The sequence below is a fragment of the Arvicola amphibius genome, chromosome 2, assembly GCF_903992535.2.
Source record: "Arvicola amphibius chromosome 2, mArvAmp1.2, whole genome shotgun sequence".
Lineage (NCBI taxonomy): Eukaryota > Metazoa > Chordata > Mammalia > Rodentia > Cricetidae > Arvicola > Arvicola amphibius.
This window is the reverse complement of record NC_052048.2, coordinates 22,356,165-22,381,751: the sequence shown is the minus strand read 5'-3', so window position 1 is coordinate 22,381,751 and position 25,587 is coordinate 22,356,165. Positions and strand designations below refer to the sequence as shown.

Below are 25,587 nucleotides of genomic sequence, written 5' to 3'. Positions count from 1 at the left end.
TCTGACATTTGATCTGATAGGGAAACTACCTACTGACCCATGGGCAGGTTGAATGCCCACTGAATACACTGGTCAAGGGGGCAAGACATGTCCTAAATGGAACAGTATATTATGGCGTGACACTTCATCTTGTCACTTTGAATGGCGGGCTACTTATAACTTGTGGGTTATTTATCTCTGGAATTTTCTGTTTGATGTTTCTAGACCGCAGTTGATGGTGGGTAACTGAAAGCACAGAAAGGAAAACTGCAGATGAAAGTGGACGCTGCCCACCTTTCTGTGCTGTCCAGCCTGTGCCTTCCAGATACATTCATGTGTACAGAAGCATGTTGTAGCTAGTTCTCCTTTTTACACACAGACACTTTCCATGCACACTGTTCCATATGTGGCTTTTGCACTAGGACTTCCCAAGAGGTCATCTATCAGTCTAGAAAGCCCTTTTGTGTCTTTGCTTTTGTGTAGTGATGCATTGCAGGTTCTTGTCCCTCCCCTATTAGCAGGTATTTCTTCTTCTTTTCATTGTTAGTAGCATAAATAACACTGTGCATGAATCATGGTGCACTTGTAAGGAGTAAGCATGTCTGTGGTTGCAGGGCACATGTATGCCACTCAATATTCACAATGCCAGCCCCTGTTCCCTGATTTATCTCTTTAGCAGCGGTAATTGAGGCTCTGCTGTGGTGACATGTGTTATATTTCAGAGCCACGCCAAGGATCAGGAGGAAATCACAAGAAAGCAATCCTAACAAAGGGCTTCGCAGAGTTCAGTGTGGCCTCCTATCCTGTTACCCTCTCCCTCCACCTTACTCAGCTTTCCCTTCTCTTTCCTCCTTCCTGCTCCTTCCGTGAATATTTTTAATATCACTGTTAGCAGTGACCACACACATGAAGATTGAGATCACAAGTGTGGGAGAAGAGGAGGATTTTGAGTCTTTAGATGAGAGATAATGTGCCGTACATAACAGGAAGTTTTTAGACCACCTATAGTTAAAGCAGCCTGCATGCGGCATGGTGTTTTGTTCTTGTTATAGCAGCTACATTGTGATTTAAGTGAGTCAGTAGAATGAGTCATTTTTATAAAAGACGGCTCTTTTTTTGTTGCTTGTTCATTTGCTTTGAGATGGGTCTCAGTATAGCCCCAGCTTTCCCAAAACTCACTTTGTAGCCCAGGCTAGCCTTGAATTGGGGATCTTCCTCCCTCAGCCTCATAAAGGCACTTGTATGCTATAGTATAGTCTTGTGAAAAACACTTGCTGAGTATTCTTTTTCTGCACATGTCTACATATTTGTTCATCATATTTGTGACATGATATACAAGTACTTGTTTATTCTATTCATTCATTTTTTTCTACTGTGGTTGTTCATTATATTTCTACGGTCCATGATAAAAGCCAAAGATTGTCTTATGAATATTATATATGTGTGTATATATGTGTGTGTGTATATGTGTGTATACATATGTATATATGTATATATATTTAAATAAAAGTCACCGCGTTGTGTTACCATGAAAGACATTACTCATTAAAACATGGGCAGGAGAGTGAACTGTGAACTGTTCTCTCTGTTTCTTTTTTTTTCCTTTCTTGAGATTGTATTTTAATTAATCTCCCCCCTCAATGCTCCTGTATATCCCTCCCTGCTTTCCTTCAGATCTGAGGTCTTTTTCCATGAGTTGTTACTGCATGCGTATATGTATTTGTATACATATATATCCCCAAATGTAACCTTGTTGAGTACATATAATGTTACTTGTATGTAGGTATTCAGGGCTAACTGTTTAGCATTGGACAACCAATTGGTGTGTTGTTCCTGGGTCTTGTTTTTTGAAAGGGAGTATTTGTTCATCCTTGGACGGTCAGAATTAAAGTGTTTGTTCCTTGCCGTCTTTGCTGTGACCCACTGCTTATCTGAAGCATGCCCATTGCCAGACTCTGCTCTGTTACATGAAATATTTGTTCAGACAATTCAAAGTCTTCTTCTACCTACTCTGCTCACACATTCTCTACTAGTTCTTAAAAATGTGTATGTGTTTATAAGACACAGTGGTGTAAGTCACTTTGTTATCATAGTAATAGGTGACTCTATTAAGTTAGGTGTGTTCAGATAATGTTTTAGAGTTGATGTGTTGGTATATACTGTTTAGTTATTTGAAGGTCTTACTGTTTTCTAATATGGAATATCATTTCAAAAATAGATTATAAAATAGTTTTTAATTCAATCCGAATAAGTAGATAACCTCTAAAAGACAACTACATTGAAAGACAGTACTCTTTTTGTATTTGTATTTGTAAGAGAATTCTTATAAAATCCAGGAGTATCTTTTGTTAAAATATGTAAATAATGTGTTCAGTCTTAATAATGGATGTTCAGTCAAAATGTCTCTCAACCAACATTTATCCTTCTAAGAAAAATATCATGCCTCAAAAAAAAGAAAGAAAAACTATTGAGTGTCTGAAAAAGTTCTGCTTGAAACAGTATCACACATCTGCTTGAGATCAGCTGTATATAATATCAGACGAGTGTGCTGGGTATAAAGTGATGTTGCTAGCTGTCTATCTGGTCCAGAGCAGGTTATATCAGCAACAGTGAGTCAGAATCTAAAAATAAAGGTGGCCACACCATAGCTATCTAATGAAGTTATCTTAGAGCCCTGAACTCTCAGAAGGAAGCTGGAGTGTTGGCAGGTCTAATGTGGTTGAGACCATGTGGGGTCAAGGCTGGTCCCGTCTCTTATCTGTGTCCCCTCAGCTTATGCAACAAGTTACCGAAGCCTTTCTTCTCTTGTACATAAAGTGAGGAGATGTGCTCAGTTTCAGTGCACATGCTTAGCATCTGCACGTTCCCAGCCTACCGTGGGTAGGAGAAAAGGAAGTGAGGGGAAGAGAGCCGAGGAGGGAAGGAAGGAGAGCACTGTTCCCCACATCCACGTGTGCTCGTAGAGCTTATGGATTCATAGGTTTCATGTGAAGCACGGAGCAGAATGCCTGGCACGCAGAGGCACACAGCACACTTTTGCTATCGTGATTGTCCTGAAAGACTAGGGCTAATATATTTTCATATGTGGCAATAATCATTTGTGTTATATTTTCTTTATGAATAGATTCTGGAAACCAAAATGGAGGAAGCGATGATAAATCTAAGAATTCTGAGAGAAACTATTTAAATATTTTACCTGGTGAGTATTATTTTGTTTTAAATCATTGCTTTCTTATAGTCACACACATTAAAATAGTAGATTTGAAACATTTATTCTTACGGTGTGCATTTATAAAATGTTTGGCCTTATATCCCTTTGAAATAGCACTTGTATCTGTGTAATACACTTTCACAGACGTTCTCCAATGTAAACCTCATTTTTATACTAGAAATGACTTTCTTCTAGATCCCCAAAATGTTACACCTAAGTTTCATGATTTTATATTTCTAATATGCTCTTATGTATTATTTGTGAGTTACTGAGGAATGAGCCGAGAGATGCTTTTAGCTCTAAGATATAAGCAGTAGCGCGCAGAGATGAATGTGGTTGATCTTGTAGTGAGACCATTTGAGGTAGAGCCTAGTTCGCATCTCCCCTCAGGTCTTTCTGCTGTGTCTGTCTTTACTTCCCTCGTTGCTATTGGGCATACTCAGCAGCTGGAGCTCAAGCTCTCCGTCTTCCTTCCTTACAGCTGTTCACCTGCCAAGGCACCACGCGATCCCATGTGAGCTCTTAAACACAGTGGTGGGCTTTACAGTCTTAAAAATAGCCCTTCCTTGATAGTTTCTGCCCTGTTTTAAGGCAGTTTCTCACATTTCCTTCCTCAGATCTTGACCATGCAGGCCGTGTCGCTAATTTAAGAAAGTCATTCCCTTTTCTGCGTTCATCAGGTTGTGGTCATCGGCCTCCGTTTCCTCCCACCTTCGCATCTCCTGCCCTGGTGGATAATAGTTAGAGTCACCACAAGCTGTTCCACCCCTTTGTGGGGCAGACCATTCATCCATTACTCCTCGTAGGCCCTGAGTCATCACACTGTGGCTTTCGAGGAGTGTGTTGGCTGGTACTGTTTTGGAAGTGCCTGTATCTTTATTGTTCTATTTCTTTCCTTCCTTTAAAAAAAAGCCTATGAGTTAGTATCATTATTACCAATAAGCAAGGAGTGATACTCCTCACGTCTGAATTAGGAAAGGAGTTTTAAACCACCCACCACTGACAGCGTCTATATTTCCAACATAGCCAAAATATTGACAGGAGATGAAAAGTGTCTCATCAAAACTTATTTAATCATGAAGAAAACCAGTTGGGTTCATATACTTTTTTCAAAATTTAATTTTTAATTTAAAAAATTTCCATACAGCATGTCTTGACTCCTATTCCTCCCCCTAACCAGGGACAGCGGTTTCATTTTATGAACTAGGTTCTTCACAGCTCGTGTCTTCTGATTTTCACAATTCTGTAAAATAGCAGTTTGCCCTTATTTCCACATTTCCTGCACAAAGCACCAGGTGAGTAAGTTAAGTGGCTTTGCTGTCTCACCTGGCCAGGTGCTGGAGAGCAGCAGATCTCCCGCGCGTCCAACCTAGAACCCTTCCTACAGTATTTTAGTCATTTTTACCATTGCCAGCGCCTGGACTGGCCCCATTTTATTAATGGGTAAAATGAGACCAGAGGCAAGTCATTTGAGGTCAAACAAAGCAGTGCCAGGTTAGGGATTAGGAACACCTGACTGGCTCACTAAGCCATAAACCCCTCCCCCTGCTGGCCCACAGCCCAAACCCAGAGCTGGGAGTCCCTCCCGCTGCGCTAGCAGACACAGCACAGGACCCAGCCGACCACTGCCTATGTGGTGACTCCTTGCTGACAAGCAGTCCCGTCTCATAGCACCTCCAGATGGTGTCCTTTTTACTTTCTCTTTGACTGGCTCATTTTATATCTCTATCCCATCCTTTGTTCATGTTCTTTTTCTAGTTCATTTGTTTGTTTGTAAAGAAGAGTTTTTGCCCGGGACCTATGAGAGGCATCTTGAGGTACCCCTTATACACACTGGTAACTAAAGATGTTAAAGTGCAAAACCATATTATGTACTTTATATTTTATTACATTTATTTAGATGCGTGCATGTGTGTGTCTATATTCATGTGTGTGCACATATAAAGATCAGAGGATGTAGTAATATTTTATTTGTAATCTAACAGATAAAGTTTGCCTGAAGATCAGAGTGCAGAGCTAAGCCACTAATTAGCCACAGAGGCCAGGCAGTGGTGGAGCACACCTTTAATCCCAGCACACGGGAGACAGAGGCAGACGGATCTCTGGAGTTCAAGGCTACCCTGGGCTACATGAGATTGAACCTATCTAAAAGAGAAACAGAGCTTACACAAAGGTGATCCCAGCTCTTAGAATCGCACACCTTTAATCCCAGCACTAGGGAGGTGGAGACAGGAGTGATACGGCTGGGCGGAGAGAGGAAAATAAGGTAGGAGAAGACATGAGCCCAGAGCAGTCTGAGGATTCGTAGAGATAGATGGATGTGGTCTGAGGTTTTGTAGAGACAGCAGCAGTCTGAGGATTCAGTCTGAGCATGCAACCTAAAGTTTCATAAAGACGCATTGGGATTTTATAGAAGGAGATGCAGTCTGAGTTGTCATAGAGACAGCATTCAGTCTAAGGTTCGTAGGGACAGGATTGACTCTTTTGCTCTGAGCACTGGTAGAGGTAAGAACTCCAGTTGCCTGTGGCTCTGCTTCTCTGATCTTTCAGCATTAACTGCTATATCTGACTCTGGGCTTTTATTATTAAGACCAATTAGAATTCTTGCTACAGGAGGACAACCGTGGGTGCTAGTTCTTTCTTTCCTCCTACCATGCAGATTGTGGGGACCATGCTCAGGTCATCGGTGTTGGCAGCAAATGCCTTTATCTACTGAGCATCTAACCTGCCAAAGTATTTCTATAAAATATGTTTTCTCAAACATATTTACTGTCTCATATAAATACTGAAAACAAATACATATATATCTTTCCTTTCTGTATTCCTAGATTGATTTATTTTAGATTTTAATAAACAAAATACATAAGTATTTTAAAAAGGAAAATGAATTTTATTTTTTATTGATTTATTTTTATTTTATGTTTTGCCTGCATGTATATCTGTATGAGGTGCCAGATCCCCTGGAACTGGAGTTACAGACAGTTGTAAGTTGCTAGGAATTGAACCTAAATCTCCTGGAAGAGCGGCCAGTGCTCTTAATCACTGAGCCATCTCTCCCGCCCCGGAAAATGAATTTTAAAACATAAAGAGGTTAGTAAGTAGCCAGATAGATGAACCTATTTTGTAATATTAAGCCACTGAGTTGTTATTAAGCTTTTAAGTTATTAAGATGAATTTCATCTATACAGGGTAATTTATAACTTATTCTCAACTGTTTTGATAGTTGAATTTATATTAAATTATTTTTTAAAACGATCTTTTCTCATTTTACATATCTATCCCACTTGAATTTTTATACAATTTTAAATTGGCAAATTTCAATGAAAAGACAAATGAAACATTCATATGAGTTTATATTTTAAAAATTCTATCAACTTCACAAGTAAATAATGACTGCTCATCAATTTCATGTATTAGTACTGTGCTCCAGAATATACTTACCTTCATATATTTTAAACCATGTTTCCCTCTAGCACGAGTCCCAGTGGGAGGTCGTATACAGTTTGTTCTTGATAACACAGTACTAATGTCTGGATAGATGTAACAAAGCCAGCAAGATAATTCTCCTTTGACTGAATTATCAATCAACTGTAAAGCGATGGCAGCATCCACAGTACAGTAGGATATTGCCCAAGGTGAATTTCTGTCCTGCAAGGTAGACGATCTTCACGTTGTGAATCTGTCTCTATTGGTGTCCGTGTGCTCAGTGGGCCTGTGTTCCAGTCATTACTAACTGCTGCTTTTCCTTCTGTGGTGTGCCAGTGACTGCTCCATATGGGCTTGTATGGGCTGCTGTAGTGGTCAGTCCTGTAAGGCTTGGCCAGTGTTTGTTTGGAGGACTATCATCTGTCATGCTGTGGGTTGTTTTTTACTCTTTGTGGGGGTGGGCACCACCCAGCTCCCAAATAAAACACATGGTTGCCCAGCCTTAGCTTGGCTTGTTTCTTGCCAGGTTTTCTTAACTTAAATGATCCCAACTACCTTTTGCTCTGAGCTTTTCTTTTCTTACTTCTGTGCACCTTACTTTCACTCTTACTCTGGGTGGCTGCTGACTTCCTCCTCCCTTGTTCTTTCATCTCTTCCTCATTTCTCCTTCTATTTATACTCTGTTGGCCAGCCCCGCCTACCCTTGCTCCTGCTTTGCTATTGGCCATTCAGTTCTTTTTTAGGACCATCAGGCGATTTAGACAGGCAAAGAATCACAGCTTCACAGAGTTAAACAAATACAGCATAAACAAGAGTCACACACCTTAAAATAATATTCCGTAACACCGTCACTTGCCCTGAGCTCTCTGTATGTTTCCCTGCATCAATTCAGGGACTTCTCCAGCAGGATTGACTTCATAGCTGTGCAATTGTTCTACCCTGGCTGTTGGTAGGGCCTACTAAGTATTTTTAAATACAAGTATATTAGCTTTAAAGATAAAACTCTAATATAATTAGAGGCAAGGATGAGGAAATTAGCAAGGGCTAATTGTAGAAGAGTGAAATAAACTTCTGGACAGACAGGGCAGAATTTCCACTGAGATGTGCACACACACACAGATTTACATGTGTTTGCTATGTTACTCATCATTGACAGAATAAAAGCTGTTGAGATTTTCTTGACTATTAAGATGCATAAGAAGCCGGGCGGTGGTGGCGCACGTCTTTAATCCCAGCACTCGGGAGGCAGAGGCAGGCGGATCTCTGAGTTCTGAGTTCTACAAGAGCTAGCTCCAGGACAGGCTCTAGAAACTACAGGGAAACCCTGTCTCGAAAAAACAAAAAAAAAAAAATGCATAAGAAAAATAATGATTGTAAGAAGCCTGTATTTTACAGACAAGGAACACGATTCCAGCAGTCCGTTTAAAACACTCATCTATGCAGTCAACAAATTTTTATGGAGAACTTTTCTATGTGCTGAAGATGGATTGTTAAGATAGAGAAGGCTCTCATTAACTGTGAGCCATAAACAATACTCTGTTTAACATAATCTGTGTAAATAGTAGGATGTCATTGTTAAGAAAAAATAAAGCGGAATGGTAGCAAGAAATGTGTGACAGGGGTCCTGTGCTGGAGAGGATAGTCAAGGAAGGCCTTCCTGAGAAGGTGCCATTTGATCTGAGATGTGACCGGTGGAGTCCACCATATGAAAACATCGGAGAAAAGCCTTTTAGGCATCAGCCTGGATTGTGAAAAAGCTCCACGGGTTTTTAGGGCTGAACACAGGCTGTGTGGCTTGAGCAAAGAAGATGAGGCGAGGGGGTATCAAAGAGAAAGGCCTTGTCTGAGCTGTGTAGGCCTTGTGGGTCATAGTAAAGAGCTGGCTGTTCCCAGCTGCTGGGTGTGTAAGTGAGAGGGTGACACAGTGTATTGGAATCATTTTGGACCAGCAAAAGAAGTAGGTTTGTAGTCAGGCAAAAACGGGAGCAAAGAGATCAGCGGATGGGGACGGATGATGGAGAGATGGAAGCAAATACAGTTTCTGCATTTCTGATCTGAGAGGCTGATAAACAGCCTGGCTAATCAAATCAGCTGAGGCGTGAGAGCAAACTTAGGCTACAGGGAGGCAGGTAGCCAAGTCCCACGTTTTCACATGTTTATGTTGAGTAGAGATTGTAAACACTCAGATACCTATTATCCAAGGGCTTACTTCATACCACTTTGTGACCCTCTTGACACACCGGCTATTATCTCTTATTTTAATTGTTTTCTCTGAGAATAAGAAGCAGTGATTGCATTTGCTTCCTGATACAAAGTCAACACTTTGGCTTCCCCCATGGTTATTTATAAAGCTGTGGACGAGTGTGACCCAGGCTTTTGAAAATCATGGCTGTGTTTGTTGTTTACAGGAGAATTTTATATTACACGTCATTCGAATCTCTCGGAAATCCACGTTGCTTTCCATCTCTGTGTGGATGACAATGTGAAGTCGGGAAATATCACTGCTCGGGATCCTGCTATCATGGGACTCCGAAATATCCTCAAGGTTTGCTGTACCCATGACATCACAACAATGAGCATCCCTCTCTTGCTGGTGCATGACATGTCAGAGGTGAGCGGAAACCTTGGCCTTCCTGAGCGGCCCATGTAGCAGTCCTGTTAACATCTCCAGGCTTCCTTCTAATGGGTGGACTTTTGTATCTCCTGTCGGGTCAGCTACATTCAGTGACTTATAAAACAATGAACGATGCTCAGAAGACTGTAGTGTTGCTTGATGTTAGTAAGCTTGGAATTCTAGAGAATCTTTAACTTTCAATAAGAAATGTGTCCTCCAGCCTCTCTCCTACTACCCTTCCCCTCCACTTCCTCTTCCTTCTCTGGTTTTGCTTTGAGAAGCGGGGGGATTTACCTTTACAGTTACTGTGGGGTATTCTCTCCCTCTCGTCGGTGACTCGGTGGGAGACGGATGAGGGAGATGGAGTCATGACGAATTTTCCGGGAAGCAGACTCCAGAGACCAGCGTCTGGTTCAGAGGCACAGATCTGGTTTAGTGTGTATGTTCACTGGCATATATGCATACATTATCTAGTCAGCTAAGGTCATATTAAGTTACTGTCCAGTGAGTCCAAATGGCACACAACCCACGTTATGTGAGGGTATACAGCCAGGAGGGCAGTATGTCGAGGTAGTGTGTCTGTGGACAAAGGACACGAAGGAGGCAACATCCTGGGCTTTAGCACCAAAATAGAGGGTCTCCAGTTAACTGAGACTGCATTATGAGTCATCTAGTGTTCCAGACTCAGGTCTGCTCAGACAGCCACAGGAGGTGTTGGTGCTTCTCATCTTCCTTGTCTCTTAGTGACACCACCTGAATAGAGACTAACCCCTCAATACCCTTGCCATTGATCAGTGCTAAGATAAGTTTGCATTTTCTGAATATGCATTAGTAGGCAATGGAAAGGAACTTTAAACAACAGAAAGAAGCCGTTTTCTCAAGGATATGTCTTTTTGACAGGACAGATATTAGCTTATACAGTTGAGATGGGGCAAAATCGCTTACCTGTCTTATTAGGTGCTGTGATTTACTTGGCATTTTTAGTTGCACGGAGTTTCTGTGGTTGTTTCCCTTTGGCTGTCTTCCCTCACTCATGTGAAAACTAAGTATAGGGAAGAAGTTGTAGAAATTAAAGCCTAAAATTCAACCTCAAATAAGCTAAAGGAACATATGAGCTGCAACCTATGTGTATGCAGATAATTCCTTTTGTGGGAGTCCACTCTGTAAGCAAATAAGCCTTCTTCAGAACAAGCAGATACAGAGCTGCCAAGCAGGCATGGGCACATTTTTTGTTTTATTTGGGTGAGGAATGAAGGAAGTGTGGGATATATATATATGTCTTGCTCTGTAGCCATGGCTGACCTGGTACTCATTATTTTGCCCAGGCTAGCCTCAAATTCATGATGAGATCACAAACCTCTTGCCTCTGCCTCCACAGTACCAAGATTACTGGGGTGTGAACCACTGCACTAACCAGAGGGATTAGTAAAAGTTGTATGCTGTGAAGATTTAGTGAAGAAAGCTTGATTATTTGATGACTGTTCTAGTTAGGGTCACTATTGCTGTGATAAAACACCATGACCGAAAGCATCTTGGGGTAGAAAGGGTTTATTTGGCTCACACTTCAACACCACTGTTCATCATTGAAGGGAGTCAGAACAGGAGCTCAAACAGGGCAGGAACCTGGAGGCAGAAACTGATGCAGAGGTCATGGATGGGTCATTACTGACTCTCTCCCCCTGGTTTGCCCAGCTTGCTTTCTTATGAAACTCAGGACCACTAGCCCGGGAATGGTACCGCCCACAATGGACTGGGTCCTCCCCCATCAATCACAAATTAAGAAAATGCCTACAGGTTTGCTTACAACCAGTTCTAATGGAGGCAGTTTTTTAAATTGAGGTTCCCTTCACTCAGATGACCTTAGTTAGCTTGTGTCAAATTGACATAAAACTATCCAGCACAAGACCACAAGTTATTACCAAAATAAAAAATAGTGCAAATGGTTTATTATAGAAGGGATTATAGGGAACTAAGCCCCCATTCAGACTGATTGTATTTCAGAAGGCCTCATTTTAACCTTGCAACCTGTATAAACACTGTAATAATCAGTTCCATCTAAGTGAGGATGCTGGGTGATTTCCAGCTTACACTCTAGTCTGGGGTCTTTGCTCAGTGAGCACACTGTGGTTTTAGTCCAAAGGATTGTGTTCCTATCTTGCGGTGGCGGCCCCATACTTCCCTATTCTCACTCAGCTCACACTCCAGCCTCACTCCCCTGTGTGGCATCGGGAGAGATGGACAGTGCTTTGTAAAGCTTCAGTTCTGTGGAGACGGCGTCAGCGATCCTCACCAACTAGTCGTCTCTAAAAGGTCCCTAGGGAGTGACACTGCAGTGGACTCCTGCCACAAGGAAACATCCACACATTCCTGCAGCTGGATTCCTGGTTAACCAGCTTATAAAAATGGTTGTACGTAGGTGGGAAACAACCTCAAAAACAGTTTCCAAAAGTCACTCAGTTCAGATTGACTTCCAGACATCTGATACTACAGGGTTCCCTCTCCCACAGCCTTACAAAAGCTGCCCTTCAAGCTGGAACAGCCAGCTGCAGAACATTAACTTTGTTTCGGAAGTGTCCAATTTAATTCACAAAAGTAGATTGAGCCACAGGCCTCCCATCTGCTGTATTTAAACATCCTTCAAGGTCGGGAAGTTTATTGACAAACTCAGATGGCACAGCCCAGGATATAGAGGTGTGGGGTAGGTTTTGTGCAGGGATCCCAAAGTGTTCTCAGATGGTGTTTCTCTTCCTCCGGCAACCAGGATTTCTGGATGTGGGTGGCACACATTAAGGCGTCAGAGTGATGGTCTGAAATAGCCCCTGATAGCCGATAGCCGTGACAGACAAGAAAGCCGTGGAATTGTTTGCAGCTTTAAAAGAAACAGGAAATAGAAAACAAGCCAGCTTGGGGGTGGGACATGTTGCTTTTATCTATCTGTGATCTAAAGACACTGTCCCATTGGAGTCAGGCTAACCTAAAGCTGGTGGGTCTGCAAGTCTGGAACCCTGTGTTCCCTACTTTGTTCACTGTTGACTGCTGGAATCCTTTGGGGTTGTGGCTTTTGTAATTGCTATTAGAAATGAAGTGGTTTTGAGTACAGCTACATGGTGTACACAAGCATTATGTTCAGATTTTCACAGACTCAGCACCTCTGTAACTCATACTGAGCTCATAGGCAGAACAGAACGTTTCTTGCACCCTGGAAGCTGCTCATGTACTCGCAGTTACTTAAACCCTATTCCATGTAAAAATATCCTTGATTCTCTATTAAAAGTGGGGTCTAAGGGCTGGGGAGATGGCTCACTGAATAAAGGTGCCTCCTACTGAGCCTGACAGCTCGAGAGTGACCTCCAGAACCCACATTAGTGGCAGGAAAGAACTGATTCTTGAAACAGATGAGGGGGAGCACTGAGGAGAGAAGTGTTGAAACATGTCTGAAATGTGGGTCAGTCAGGTCCATGTCTGTCGTGTTTGGCTCTGTTCCTTTCATTCAATACTACGTTTGTGAGGCATGACCTTGTCTTTGTGTTGTGCTTTGGGGTCTTCTTTCTCATTGTTCTATATAACATGAGGTGGCGCAGCTGTAATTATTTAGCCTTTTTTCTACTTAAGGACATTTGGGTGTTTTCTAGATTTTTCCTTTTGTTAAGTTTAAACCACCAGTCAAGGTCAAGAAGTTTATTATACAAACTCAGATGGCATAGCCTAGGCTATAAGAGGTGCAAGCTGTACAGGGCCCCAAATCACTGTTATGACTTGCAATGCTCCTGTCAACACTGTCTACATCTCTTCTGACAATTCTGTTATAAATAAACTTAGAGATGGAACTATTAGTTAATGGGTATGTTTGTGATTACCTTTGACAGATATGGCCAAATTGTCTTCCAAAGTGGTTGTAATAGCCATGCTGTATTTTAATGGGAAAATAAGAAGCAAGCTGGGTATGATTGCTCAAGACCTTTAATCCCAGCACTTAGAAGACAGAGGCAGATGGATCTTTGCAAGTTCAAGGCCTGCGAGGCCTACATAGTGAGATCCTACCCACCTCCCCCCAAAAGAATCAAAGCTGTGTGTTCACCCTTTGCAATGGCTATAAAATTTATTTATAAGAATGTTTCAGATATCTCAGGGGCACATACATGAGAAGAAAAGAATAATGTTGTATTCCTTTACACTGGTACGTGAACTTATATCTAGCTTTGAAGACATGGAGTAGAACCTAACATGACATGTTGAGGCTTAGGCTTGGTTTCACACCTGTAATCTTAACCTTCAATAGGCTGAGACAGGAGGATTGCCAAGAGTTTGAGACCAGCCTGGAATGTGTAGCAAGATATTGTCTCTAAAAGTAAAAAAGAAGCTGGACGGTGGTGGTGCAGGCCTTTAATCCCAGCACTCAGGAGGCAGAGGTAGGCGGATCTCTGTGAGTTCGAGGCCAGCCTGGTCTACAAGAGCAAGTTCCAGGACAGACACCAAAGCAAAAAAAAAAAAAAAAAAAAGGTTCAGGTGTCCATGTATGGGCATTACTTTTAGATAGAGGATATTTTTCTTATTAAAATCACAATTGAGATTTAATTTCAGTTTTAACTCTTTAGAATCTATTCTGAGATAATGCCTATTTATGATACATAGTTTAATAGCATGGCCCAGTTTTCTGCCTTGGTTCCAAATTCCAAAGTATGTCATTAGATCTGTTAGTTTTTGGTGGATTTCTAACACTGTGCATTCACTAAGGCATTTTGCCAAGGCTTAGTCACTTTGCCAGTATATAGGACTTACATTCCAAATTCTGTTGCTGCTGCCTAACCCACTAGGTCTCTATCCCATCTACAACAATATATTAAAGTTTGTTTCTGGGAGTGAGCTTGTGTAACCACTGGCCACATCCCATGGTAACAAGCAGTGAGTCATGTCTTCTCATGGCCTTCTGAACTTCTGAAGGCTCTTCTTTTAGGCTAAGGGCTTTTTTTGGGGGGGGGGGGTATTTAATCTTTTAAATTTTGTTTTATATGTATAAGTGTTTGGCCTGCATGTGTGTCTGTGTATCATGTGCATGCCTGATACCCGGTGAGGTCAGAAGGTCAGGCCACCTAGAGCTGGAGGTTCAGATGGTTGTAAGCTGCCCTGTCAGTGCTGGGAATTGAACCTGGGTCCTCTGCCAGAACAATGGGTGATCTTAACTGCTGAGTCATCTCTCCAGCCCACTTAGGCACTAGTTTTTATCAGGAAAAACTAAATGACAGAATAAGAAAACTGGCATACATCCAACTTATTTATGAGATGGAATTGCTATGTAGATACATGAGAGATTTGGGGAAAACATTTAGCTGTCTAGCATTTCTTTTCAGACTTATAGTAATGAGCAAGAGCTCATTACATAAAAATATATTGTAATGACAGTGTGACTTGTCAGTACATTAGACTGTGTTGAGACCATAGCCTGCACTTCATAGCTCTGCTGGGATCATGAGTCTTCTAAGCAAGCATCAGTGAAGTTGTCAGTTCACACCATTCTGAAGAGTGTAAAGCTCCTAATTTGTCTCACAGATATTTGTTTTAGGCCATATATTAATTAATCATGTATATAAGCAGTAAGGAAACATGACATAAATGGATAAAATGTGATGCTTTTTGGACAAGATGGGCAGTGAAAAGATACGGTCACTTTCCCTCTATACTCATGTGCAGTGCATTAGGCTCTCGCAGCTCCAGATGCGCTGCAGTCTCCCCATCCATCGTCACCACTGTACCCTGATGATAACGTGTCTGGACAGCTTGTGCTCTGTACGTTGGTGTCAGCTGGCCATTCAGAAGCCCTCTACTTCCGGCTCACAATTAGTCTTTTTCCTCACCTTTACGTGGTGTTGATAAGTTGTTCTTTAAGTTGTAAAACAAAATACACTCTGGTGGTGCATTTATATATGTAAAACAAGTGCTTTCATTAAAATCGTGATGATTCATTCAGACTTTTGCTGTGGGGTTTCAAAAATATTGTTTGCTGTAATAGTTTACAGTAATGCAAAAACTCAGTTATACCTTTGATTCATTCCTACATGTGATTTTTTTTGTAGATTGAATAATCTTTTTGATAATATAACTTTAATTTTTTTAAATTTCATTTTATATTTCAACCACAGTTCTCTCTCCCACCCCTCCTCCCACCTCATGGGAGCTGAAGTGAGGGGTCAGCAGTTAAGAGCACTACCTACTTGTGATTTTTAGTAAATGTTTATCATCATAAGTATAAGCCCTCGAGGCATGTAAGTGGCCAGGCCTTTCCCTGGGCCCTCCAACTGCCAGGTTCCGCCCACAGAACACTCTAACTATCCTAAGGGGGCTGGACCCAGCTCCCTCTCTACAGAGTAGAAAGTTCAAGTTCAGGACTTGAAATCCCATCAATCCCTACCTTGGAAATCTACACCTTGGAAAGCTCCCCCCACCCCCCGCAAAAAAAAAAAAAAAAAAACCTTATATAAAATAAACCTTGCCTTCTGCTCAGTTCTCTGCTGCTTCTAGCAGAGGTAGCCACACACTACCTTTCAATAAATCTTTTCTCCCAATAAATCTCTTGTGTGAGGTTTGTTGTAAGGTGTGACTAAGTATAAAATATTCTGAATTCCAAAAGTTTAAGAAACACCATAATTAAATAGCAAACAAATCTATAATTATGAAAAGATTTACAGAATGGGAAGATAATTCTGGTAGCAGTGCAAAGAAATAGAATGTAAAGTGTTATGTTCACTAACTTGCTATGGAAAATTATAAGGTATTGGCCTAGCCTGGTGTATCCATGTGCGTACTGGCTAAAGATTAAAAATCAAAATGAAGAAAATGTACATCGCACACATTTTCACATGTCTATAAGCTACTTGCTTATTGCCATTACTTCAGTGATAATGTATTATATGGTAAATTAAACATTTTAGTTCACTTGCAGTTATTATACAACTTAACAGAATTATCCATGCTAACATTAAATGTTTATTTGGTGCAGTAACTATGTCACTAGCTGACTTTAAAATTAATTACCTAGAAACTTTCAAGAATATGTTCACCTTTAAGTCCTGTTTGCTAGGCTCATTAAATCAACTTGCATTCCATAAGTATAGTTTATTGGGTAGAAGATGTATGTCTAAAAACCAAAGAAATACAGTTGGGATAATTATCATGTTAGCCTGGATTTATCTGAAACAGGAACACTCCACATTACAAATAAAGATCTGATGATATGGGTTTTGGTTTTTTATAAAAATTTTGCTGAAAACATATTTTTGTGTGTGTTTTTAGGAAATGACTATACCCTGGTGTTTAAGAAGAGCAGAACTGGTATTTAAGTGTGTCAAAGGTGAGCATAGTCCATGCTTAGCAGCAGCTATGTAAATCTCATCCCCTTATTGAAAGAAGAGCAAGGCAAAGGAATGACTCAAAAGTTGCCTCTGTTCCTGGTCCTTCAGAAGATGCTTAATCATTCAGATATTTCATAATATACTTTGCAATCAGTTACAAAATAAACAGATGTCTAGCCAGTCGAAACAGAAGGATATCTGGGTACTGTATTAGTATTTCACGTGGTGCTGAAACAAAATGCCTGACAAAGTCAAATTCAGAAGGGTTGTATTTTGGCTCAGACTTTGAGGTTGCAGTCCATCCCAGCAGGGAAGACTTGGCTGCAGCAGTACAGCATGTCACATTTCATCTGAAGTCAAGAAAGAGGTGCATGCTGGTGCTCGGGTAGCTTTCTCTTACTTCTGCCGTCTAAGAGCCCAGCCCATAGAGTGCTCCACCCCACAGACATGCAGAGAGCATCCAGGGTGACTCTGGATCGCGTCAAGTGGATGGTTCATATAAACTACCACAGATGCTGTTTACACTTTGCTGGTTCTGACTGCTCTTCATTGCCTTTTATTTTCTTAAAAAATAGAGTCAAATACTATCTTAACTTTTCATAATCTGTTTTATCTTCATTCTGTGAAGGCCATGTAGATCTTTGAGCATGCTGACAAAACTGCTAATCCTCTCTGGCACAGAGAATTGGAGAGTGTGGGTCTCTATCTGTTCTAGAGGCTTAGCCTTTCCTGTGGACAGTGGCTCCCTGAGAGGTCAAGACATGAGGCCCCACAGCGAAAACCCCTCTCATCTTAGTAAAGGAGCTCATAACACAGCAACCTGTTGTCTGTTTTAGGTTTCATGATGGAGATGGCTTCATGGGACGGAGGAATTTCTAGGACAGTGCAATTTCTGGTACCACAGGTGTGTTATCTGAGCAGATCCCACCCCAGTCCATAGCTGTATCATCTGAGTAAATTCCACTCCAAACTAACGTCTTCTAAGATATTCCCCAAAGACACAGCCAAGTACCTCCTTAAACTCTTCCGTATACATAAAGCATAGCTTCCTTACTTTAAGGGGAGAAGCATATTTGGATGCCATGCAACACTTAGAGTACTCTCAAAGACGTGAGCACCTACCCCCTGCTATGAAAATTGTGGAGGGACACAAGGAAGACCATTAGGAGATGATTCTGAACTCTGTGTTTCAAGACTGAGTCTCACCCTTGCTGACCTGGAACGCACTCTGTAGACCAGACTGGCCTTGACATCACAGAGATTTACCTGCCTCTGCCTCCCAAGTGCTGGGATTGAGCCATTGATACCGCTGATACCACTGATATCTGTAACTGTTGATACCTTCAACAGTTCTGAATTCTGTTTAGAACTTAGTAAAGCTAGTGAAAAACTAGTGCCGTTGATTAGGAGTTTTTCTAGTAATCAGAATTTTTACTTGACATTGCTGTATGTTGTCAGAGAGTTGGAACTAGAAAAACACACCAATCTATGATTACTAAATCAGTCATGAAAGATAATTTTCACATAATTTATATCCCTAACTAGAGGGAGGTCCACATTTTAAATACTTAGAAAAAATGGAAATGTCAGTGATGACCTAACAAGTGCGAACTTTTTCTCTTGTTTTCCTCTTACAGAGCATTTCTGAAGAAATGTTTTATCAGCTGAGTAACATGCTCCCCCAGATCTTCCGGGTCTCCTCCACACTCACTCTGACATCCAAGCACTAAACCCTAGTATGCTAACATTATGGCAGAAGAGTGTTTCTCCCCTCTCTGGGAGCAAGAACTATGCTGGAATCCTGTCAAGCAGAAGGTGCCCAGTGGAACCTGCAACTCAACCACCTGTTAAGTTATGATGGAAGATATCAAATATTCCAAAAATGTGTGTATTTTGCAGACTAGAGATCAGCTCCCCATTGAAGCATTTTCTCAGAAAACCCTTCATGAAATAATACCTCTTTTTTTTACTTATATGTCCTTTCTGTGAATGATAATGTTAAAATGTTTATCAAACATGGACACTTACCAGCATGTTCATTATAATTCCATGGAGCCCTCTTGACTTTTCCAAGGCAAGAGTCATATCAAATACAAGGCATACATTGTCAAATCAGAATTTAAATATACATTGCAAGTATATGTTTCTTTGAAAGTGTTTTTGTAGTAATATAAATACAACAGACAAATGTACTTGTTTTAAATTCTCCTGTTTCAAACCCTGGCTTTTAATCTACTCTTTCTAAGGTTGTATAAATTAGAGTCGGAGAAGGCTTTGAATTCTTTACCGCTGTCTCACCTTCCTTCTGTGACCTTACCCAGTCTATTAATAACATTTCGTGGGCTGGGAAACTGTTCTTCTTAGCCAGCCTGATGTAAGTTAGTCTAAACCTGCACCTGGCAGCATTACAGTCTTCAGTAACATTGACACCCGGGGTCGTTTTCATGGCTCCGTTTTCCCTAGCTTCTGCTCTGTATCCATTCTTCTACACCCACTTCCGTTGCAGAAACTGCATTCAAATTTCTGTCCCTGGTGTTTAGTTTCCTTTATCACAATTGGCTTTTGGTGCACGCTTCCCTCAGAGGTGCTTGTCATGTGTCCCATGTGTAGATTCTTTGCTGAGAGCAGTGAGGGCATCACAGTAGCACAGACCTCTGTAAAGGCAGAAGCTTCTTCACGTCCAGCACAGCAGGGTGAAGTGGAGTCTTTGGGTCAGGATGAAGTGGTATTCCTTGATTTCAAGAAAACAAACCAGCCTTCTCTTAAGTATGTCAGAGTATCAGATCTATGGCAGACACTCTCTTGGCAGACAGAGTGCTTTCCCAGGGAGGAATGTCTCATGGTTTGCTACTCAAGGAAAAGATGCAACACCCAGTCCATACTATGACCATCAGACACTAATTTTTCCAGTTCTTTGCCAAGGGGCCTGGCACTACTTATGGAGATTCTCCATTTCCTTGAAAAAATGGTCTTTCAAGCACTATTGTTTTTGTTGGGATTGATTCCGATGCAGCAGATAGACAGAAGGCAGAGATGCACAGGTCAGGATCAGAGACTGTTTCCGTTCATAAACTAGCAGGTCTACTGGAGTGGGTATAGTGGGGCCCTAGGTGCAGCTCTGTGGTGGGACTGTGTTTAGCATGTGTGGACCCCACCAGGAGTGGTACCATTCAGAAAGGCCTGAGGATCTTTCTGCAGATGCTGCGGGACTTAAGATCTCTAAGGGTCCACCAGCAGCTCGAAGGGCGGCACATCCAGCTGTCAGGGTGCTGGAGCTGTTCCGTCCTCAAAAGTCTGAGGAATGCTACTGACTAGTTTTTTTAATCACCTCAAGACTGTTTTACTAAGTCACTTGTAACTTGGGGCCTTCACTTAATGGCAATATAAAGTACAACTTGACCTATAAAACCAAGGCAAATTTATCAAGTATCCATTTTTCAGTTGGTGCTGTATTATATAGTATATATCAGCCATAAGATTGGGGGAAAAAATCCTACAATGTTATATATCACTGAAGAAAGCACACCCAAAACCAAGCCAGTATTAATACAATTGCTTGCAGTTAAATGGTGAGGATTTTAATCATGCTATAATTAAGGGAACCTGGAAATTTGTTTGAGCTAAGAACACTAAGATTATAGCCTTTTCCCAGTTTTCTATCCACTTCTTGGAGGGGAGCACTTCATGAAGGAGTGTTACCCTCTGTCACTGTGACAGGATACATGAGATAATCAGCTTACTAAGGGCTCAGCCAATCGTTACTATCGCTTTGGTTCTGTGGGCGCACGGTACATCCTGGTGGGAGAGTGTGGTCACAGAGGCCTGTTCACTTCATGGTAGATGAGGAGCAATGGAAGGAAAACCTTTGACTAGACCACACCTCTTAGAGGTTCTTCCACTCCCAATTGTACCACATTCCAGATTCAGATCATCACAGATGAATAGATCCGCAGCACTTCTAATGACAGCAAGGACACAAACATTCCAGGTGGAACTGCAGGCAGAGCAGTAGTGACCAGACACCGTGCGGAGAGAAGTGACTTCAAGGCTTGTGTCGTAGTGGTGCTGGTGTGCTTAACATGACCCGGGTAGGGAATGTCTGGTGAACATAGTTTTCTGTTTGTATAAACAGTCAAATGTTCCTAAGATAGATGACTGACCGTGAGGTCCTCAAGGCCTTCAAACCGTGCTTTGGAGCTGAGGCCAGAATGCCGAGCCTGGGACCTCCATTCCTCACTGCTCCTCCCTGCCCTCCCCACCTGTTCCCGAGTGAAGGGTAGGGAGGCTATAACCTTTCCATTGATCTACAAGTGTGGCGCCAGCTGGGTCTCAGCACGACACTAGGACCAAAAATGGAAGAAACACATGGAAAAGGAATTCCAGCAGAAGAATCTCGCTGGCCCAGGAGTGAGCAGTTCTCATGTTGACACAGCACAGCCCATCATTTATGGCACTTCAGTTGCACCCCACTCCTCACTAGAAAACTCAGCACAGAGGCATTTGCATTCTTGTCTCAGCAGGGGTGGAGGCAGAGAGACAGCCTAGAGACTGCAGCTACTCCAGAGATTGCACTGAAAATGCTTGCTTCTCTGTGACTTCTCTCCTGTTCAGTTGTACATCTTTGCCCCCAAAGCGCCCACAGCAATGTGCCACTCATTTTCGTAAACGTGAAACAATAAAACGATTGTTTTTGCAACACCTACATTCAAAAAATTACCACTGTCTTCAGAACCATTTAAAGAAATGGTTTTTCCGCCCTTTTACCAGCAGCCTTCCTAGTGTCCCCGTGTATCTGAAATGTGAAAACTTAGCACACAGTTGAAACGCCTAAGCAATCCTTGTTTGAAGGCTTGTCTGTGAGGGTGAAGTTCTCATTCCCAGTCCACACATAGTCTTATTGTGTAGGGCTCTTTTGTGTGTGTAATTGTCATGTACTATTATAAAATGGATTTGTCATTGTAGAATTCCAGGAAATTTTGCAAAATCAAAACCAGAACTTTGGCATTTGATATAAGCTATGGGTTCTTGTCCAAGTGAAATATATGTTTTGAAGAATATCTCAGTAGTACCCTAAAGCACAGCTAATACATAGAGCTCCAAACAGGCATCACAGCTACAGACAGAAGGATTGGGAAACGTATAAGTGCCTTCTCTTTTGAGGTTCCCCACAGATCCAGCCTTGGCTTGTGGCTTCATGTTCATAGACACAGCTCAGGTTATTACTGCACACTTGGGATTTTTCTTGCTGTGCTTTTTCTGTTTTGCCATAGGAAAACACTTCCTGGTACTTCGTGGTAAGAGTTGACTGAACTCCATGCCACATACAGTCAGTTCTTGTTAATCACGGGTTCCACATCTGTGAACCCACCTACGCACGGAAGTGTAGTGTACCTGCAAAGGTCACCAACAGTAGGGACTAAGGAGGAGCCCAGTGGGCAGGAGCACTTGCCATGCAGGCGTGAGGACCTGAGTTTGAAGCTGGTGGCTGTGCGTGGACCCTGTAACCCCACTGCTATGAGGAGCAGAGACAGGTTCAGTGAGAGACCCTGTCTCAGCGGAATAATTCAGAGAATGACAAAGCAGTGTGCTCAGTGTACCAGCATCCGTGTGCATGCATGAACATGCACAAGCACACACACACACACACACACACACACACACACACTTACAGGGAAAGCCAACGAGGGCAGAAGTTTCATCAAATCTAGATCATGTTTTGTTCTGGTTAGGTCTTTTGTCAAGTTGACATAGGTTAGGGTCCTCTGAGAATAGTGAACCTCAGTTGAAAAAAGTGCCCCCATCTGTTGAGCAAGTCTGTGGGATGTGGGAAGGCTCAGCCTACTGTGGTGGTGTCGTTCCTGTGTGTGTGGTTCTGGGTTGTATAAGAAAGTAGTCTGAGCAAACCACAGAGAACAAGTCAATAAACAACTTTCCTCTGTGGCTTCTGTGTCAGTTCCTGCCTCCAGGTTCCTGTCTTGAGTTCCTACCTTGACTTCCCTTCTTGATAGCCTAAGGCCAAGTTGCTTTTGGCCGGGAAGTTTTATCAGCAATACAAATGTAACTAACAAATGTTTAGTAAACTCCCAGTGTGTAGTGAAGGTGAGCAGTTGGCTGCCCGGCTCCCGCACTGCCAGCTTTACACCCGAAATAATGACACACAAATTGTATTCATTTAAACACTGCCTGGCCCATTATATCTAGCCTCTTCTTGGCTAATTTTCACATCTTACTTTTAACCCATATCTAGTAATCCTTGTAGCACCACGAAGTGGTGGCTTACAGGAAAGATTCTAACCTACGTTCATCTCTGGCCAGAGCTTCATGACATCTTCCTGACTCTGCTTTCTTCCTCCCACAATTCTGTTCTGTCTTCCCTGCCGACCTATGTTCTGACCTATCAGGCCAAGCAGTTTTCTGTATTAATTAACCAATGAAAGCAACAGATAGATAGAAAACCCTCCTACATCACCAGTGGAGTGAAATACAAGGCCTTTGGCAGCACTTTTTTTTTTAAACTCTGATATTTTATTTATTATGTATACAATATTCTGCAGGCCAGAAGAGGGCACCAGACCCCATTCCAGATGGTTGTGAGCCACCATGTGGTTGCTGGGAATTGAACTCAGGACCTTTGGAAGAGCAGGCAAAGCTCTTAACCACTGAGCCATCTCTCCAGCCCCCTGGCAGCACTTTCAATCACTTGTGAAGATCCCTAAAGTAGCAAACAAATTGAGTTGGTTAATCCACAATGACAGACTTCCTCCAACACCACCATACCTTCTAATCCTTACAGAGAGTGTTATTTCCTGACCACGCAAATATATGAACCAATGAAGGTCATTCTTACTCAGACCACCACATTGATCATACAGAAACTGAGGCTTAGAAGTCGTTAGCAAAACAGCAAACAGGTGCTCTCTGGAGACAATTAGCTATCCAGCAGGAATGGTATTGTCATAGATTAGGTGTTATCCATGAGGAAAATGCGTCGATTGGTATCTCTTTGTGTTTTCTCCTATGCTTTCTAGATTTCTCTCATTTTTTCCTTTTATACTGAATCCTGTTTTTCTGTTAGCTCATCATATTCAAAAGTCTCTAATCCAAGCAACAGTATAGCATCAGAAATCGGGAACACTGCCTGAAGAGTTACATAAACCTGGTTCAAATGCTGGCTCCAGTTTATGCATGGTGGCTTGTTGCATTAGGCGTATTACCTACCCTTCTTAAGCATGCTCTTTCATCAGTAAGCTGGATGGAAATTAATAATAGTATCTACCTCACTGAGTAGTTGGAAGGGTCAAATATGAGCAGACTACCTGGCATATAGTCATTCTATAAATGTTTGCTATTATCCTTCCTTCCTGCCTGCTCTTCCAATCTTCCTTCCTGCCTGACCTTTCTTTTTTCCTTCCTTCCTCTCATTAGATAGTAGGGATGCTAAGTCACTTAAAACACGATGTCCTCAAGGAGTTGGTGAAAGAACACATGGTAACTCAGAGCACCAGCCAGTGTATGACGAGGATAGACAACCTGTGCAGAATCAGACGTAAGTGCAGTGGGAGTCAAAATAGAAGCATTAGCACTGTGTGGTCCAAAAGGGATGTCAAATCCATTAAGAGCAGTGGGCTTAGCCCTGTCTTTCTCTGGCACTGAGTGTGCCATCTTCTGAAAGCCCTTGTTATTCTCAGTGGGTCAAGCCCAAATCCTCTTGGCAGGCACAGAGGGCACCACCTGTGTCAGGGATGGAAAGTTTCAGATACAAAGGGTTGGGCAGGTTAGAGTGTCAGGAGGAAGTCACAGGGTAGGTGACTAACTTTGGATTTGAGTGGGACAGGAAGGACTGGCATATTTTTATCAGGTGAACCTCAATTTTAGGCATAACAATAGGATGAAGCAGTTGGGGAATTTAAAGTCTGCCCACATCACCGCTACAGCGAAGCAGCTGCCCTGCTTCACAGCCCTGGTTATCTCCAGAGTTCCCTTGTGGGGAATCTGATTAGATGCTTCCTGCTTTTCAGATGAGCAACTGAGACAAGAGGATTAAAAGCTAGGAAGGAAGAGAGCGGGTGTCCTGGGGTGAGAGTAGGGAACTAACAGAATTCACAGTCAACTTGGGCTGCTTTGGGGGCAGCAGTGAGCAGAGAGAAGTGGGATAAAGTGTTCGCTGTTCTTTTCTAGAAGCATCTGGAGAATCTTGACTAGTCTAACATTTTCTAATTGAATCCCCTTTATTATAAAATACTTCCAAAGTGTAGAAAAGTTCATCAAATTTATGAGCCTACCTACCTTCCTATGAACATACTTGTGTGCCTAGTCTCTCTGTTTGTTAAACCATGCTGTGCTGTGTTTGTGTAAAGGTTCTCTTTTGTTTGGTTAATAAGGGTCTCACTGTGTAGCCCAGGCTTGCTATTATGAAATCCTCCTGCTGAACCTCACAAGTGCTAGGATTACAGATGTGCACCACAGCCCTTGACTTTGGACTCCCTTTAGAAGCACTGTAGATACAGGCCGACCCACTTCCTTTTTTCTTCTTTCTTGCATCAGCTCCTGATAGGCTTTTGTGTTTCATTGTCCTGTGGGTCACATTAGCAGCTTTTCTGGGCTCTTCTTGGCTTGTTTGTGAGTATCTAGTCATCCATAGATCCAGCAGGCAACTGGTGACGTTGGCTTGGCATCTGGGGCTGGCTGGCAGCAACAGATGGCTGACTTTCTGACATAGATGGCTATCTTTCAGTAGGTCTCATCCTCCAGGTCCACCCTGTAGTGGAAGTCAGGGTGGGAAAGAGACAACTGACATGTGATTGCTTCCTCTGTTGATTAAAGCAGGTTCAAGAGGTAGACCCCATATTTGGATAATCCCACGAGAAAAAAACAAGGGCATGGGAAAGAGAGAGGAATCAGAAACAGTTTATGCCACTGGCTCATAGCATCGCTCTTCTCAGCACTCAGCACTATCTCGATTTTTGCCTTTCTTCATATTCATGGGTGTATAATAGTCTCAATGGAGCATT

At 42.2% G+C, this 25,587-nt stretch overlaps 1 protein-coding gene across 5 annotated transcripts in view; it reads left to right on the top strand.

Moving 5' to 3' along the window:
- The window catches only part of C2H12orf4 (chromosome 2 C12orf4 homolog), a 37,322-nt gene extending 18,460 nt beyond the window's left edge, over nt 1-18,862 (top strand). For all 5 annotated transcript variants that reach the window (XM_038319812.2, XM_038319810.2, XM_038319809.2 and 2 more), the window contains exons 10-14: nt 3,104-3,178; nt 9,025-9,227; nt 16,518-16,575; nt 17,413-17,480; nt 18,214-18,862. In XM_038319812.2, coding sequence (XP_038175740.1) covers nt 3,104-3,178; nt 9,025-9,227; nt 16,518-16,575; nt 17,413-17,480; nt 18,214-18,306 — 497 coding nt within the window. In that variant the 3' untranslated portion in view covers nt 18,307-18,862. The remainder of the gene's footprint in view (nt 1-3,103; nt 3,179-9,024; nt 9,228-16,517; nt 16,576-17,412; nt 17,481-18,213) is intronic.
- Nucleotides 18,863-25,587: the final 6,725 nt, after the last annotated feature.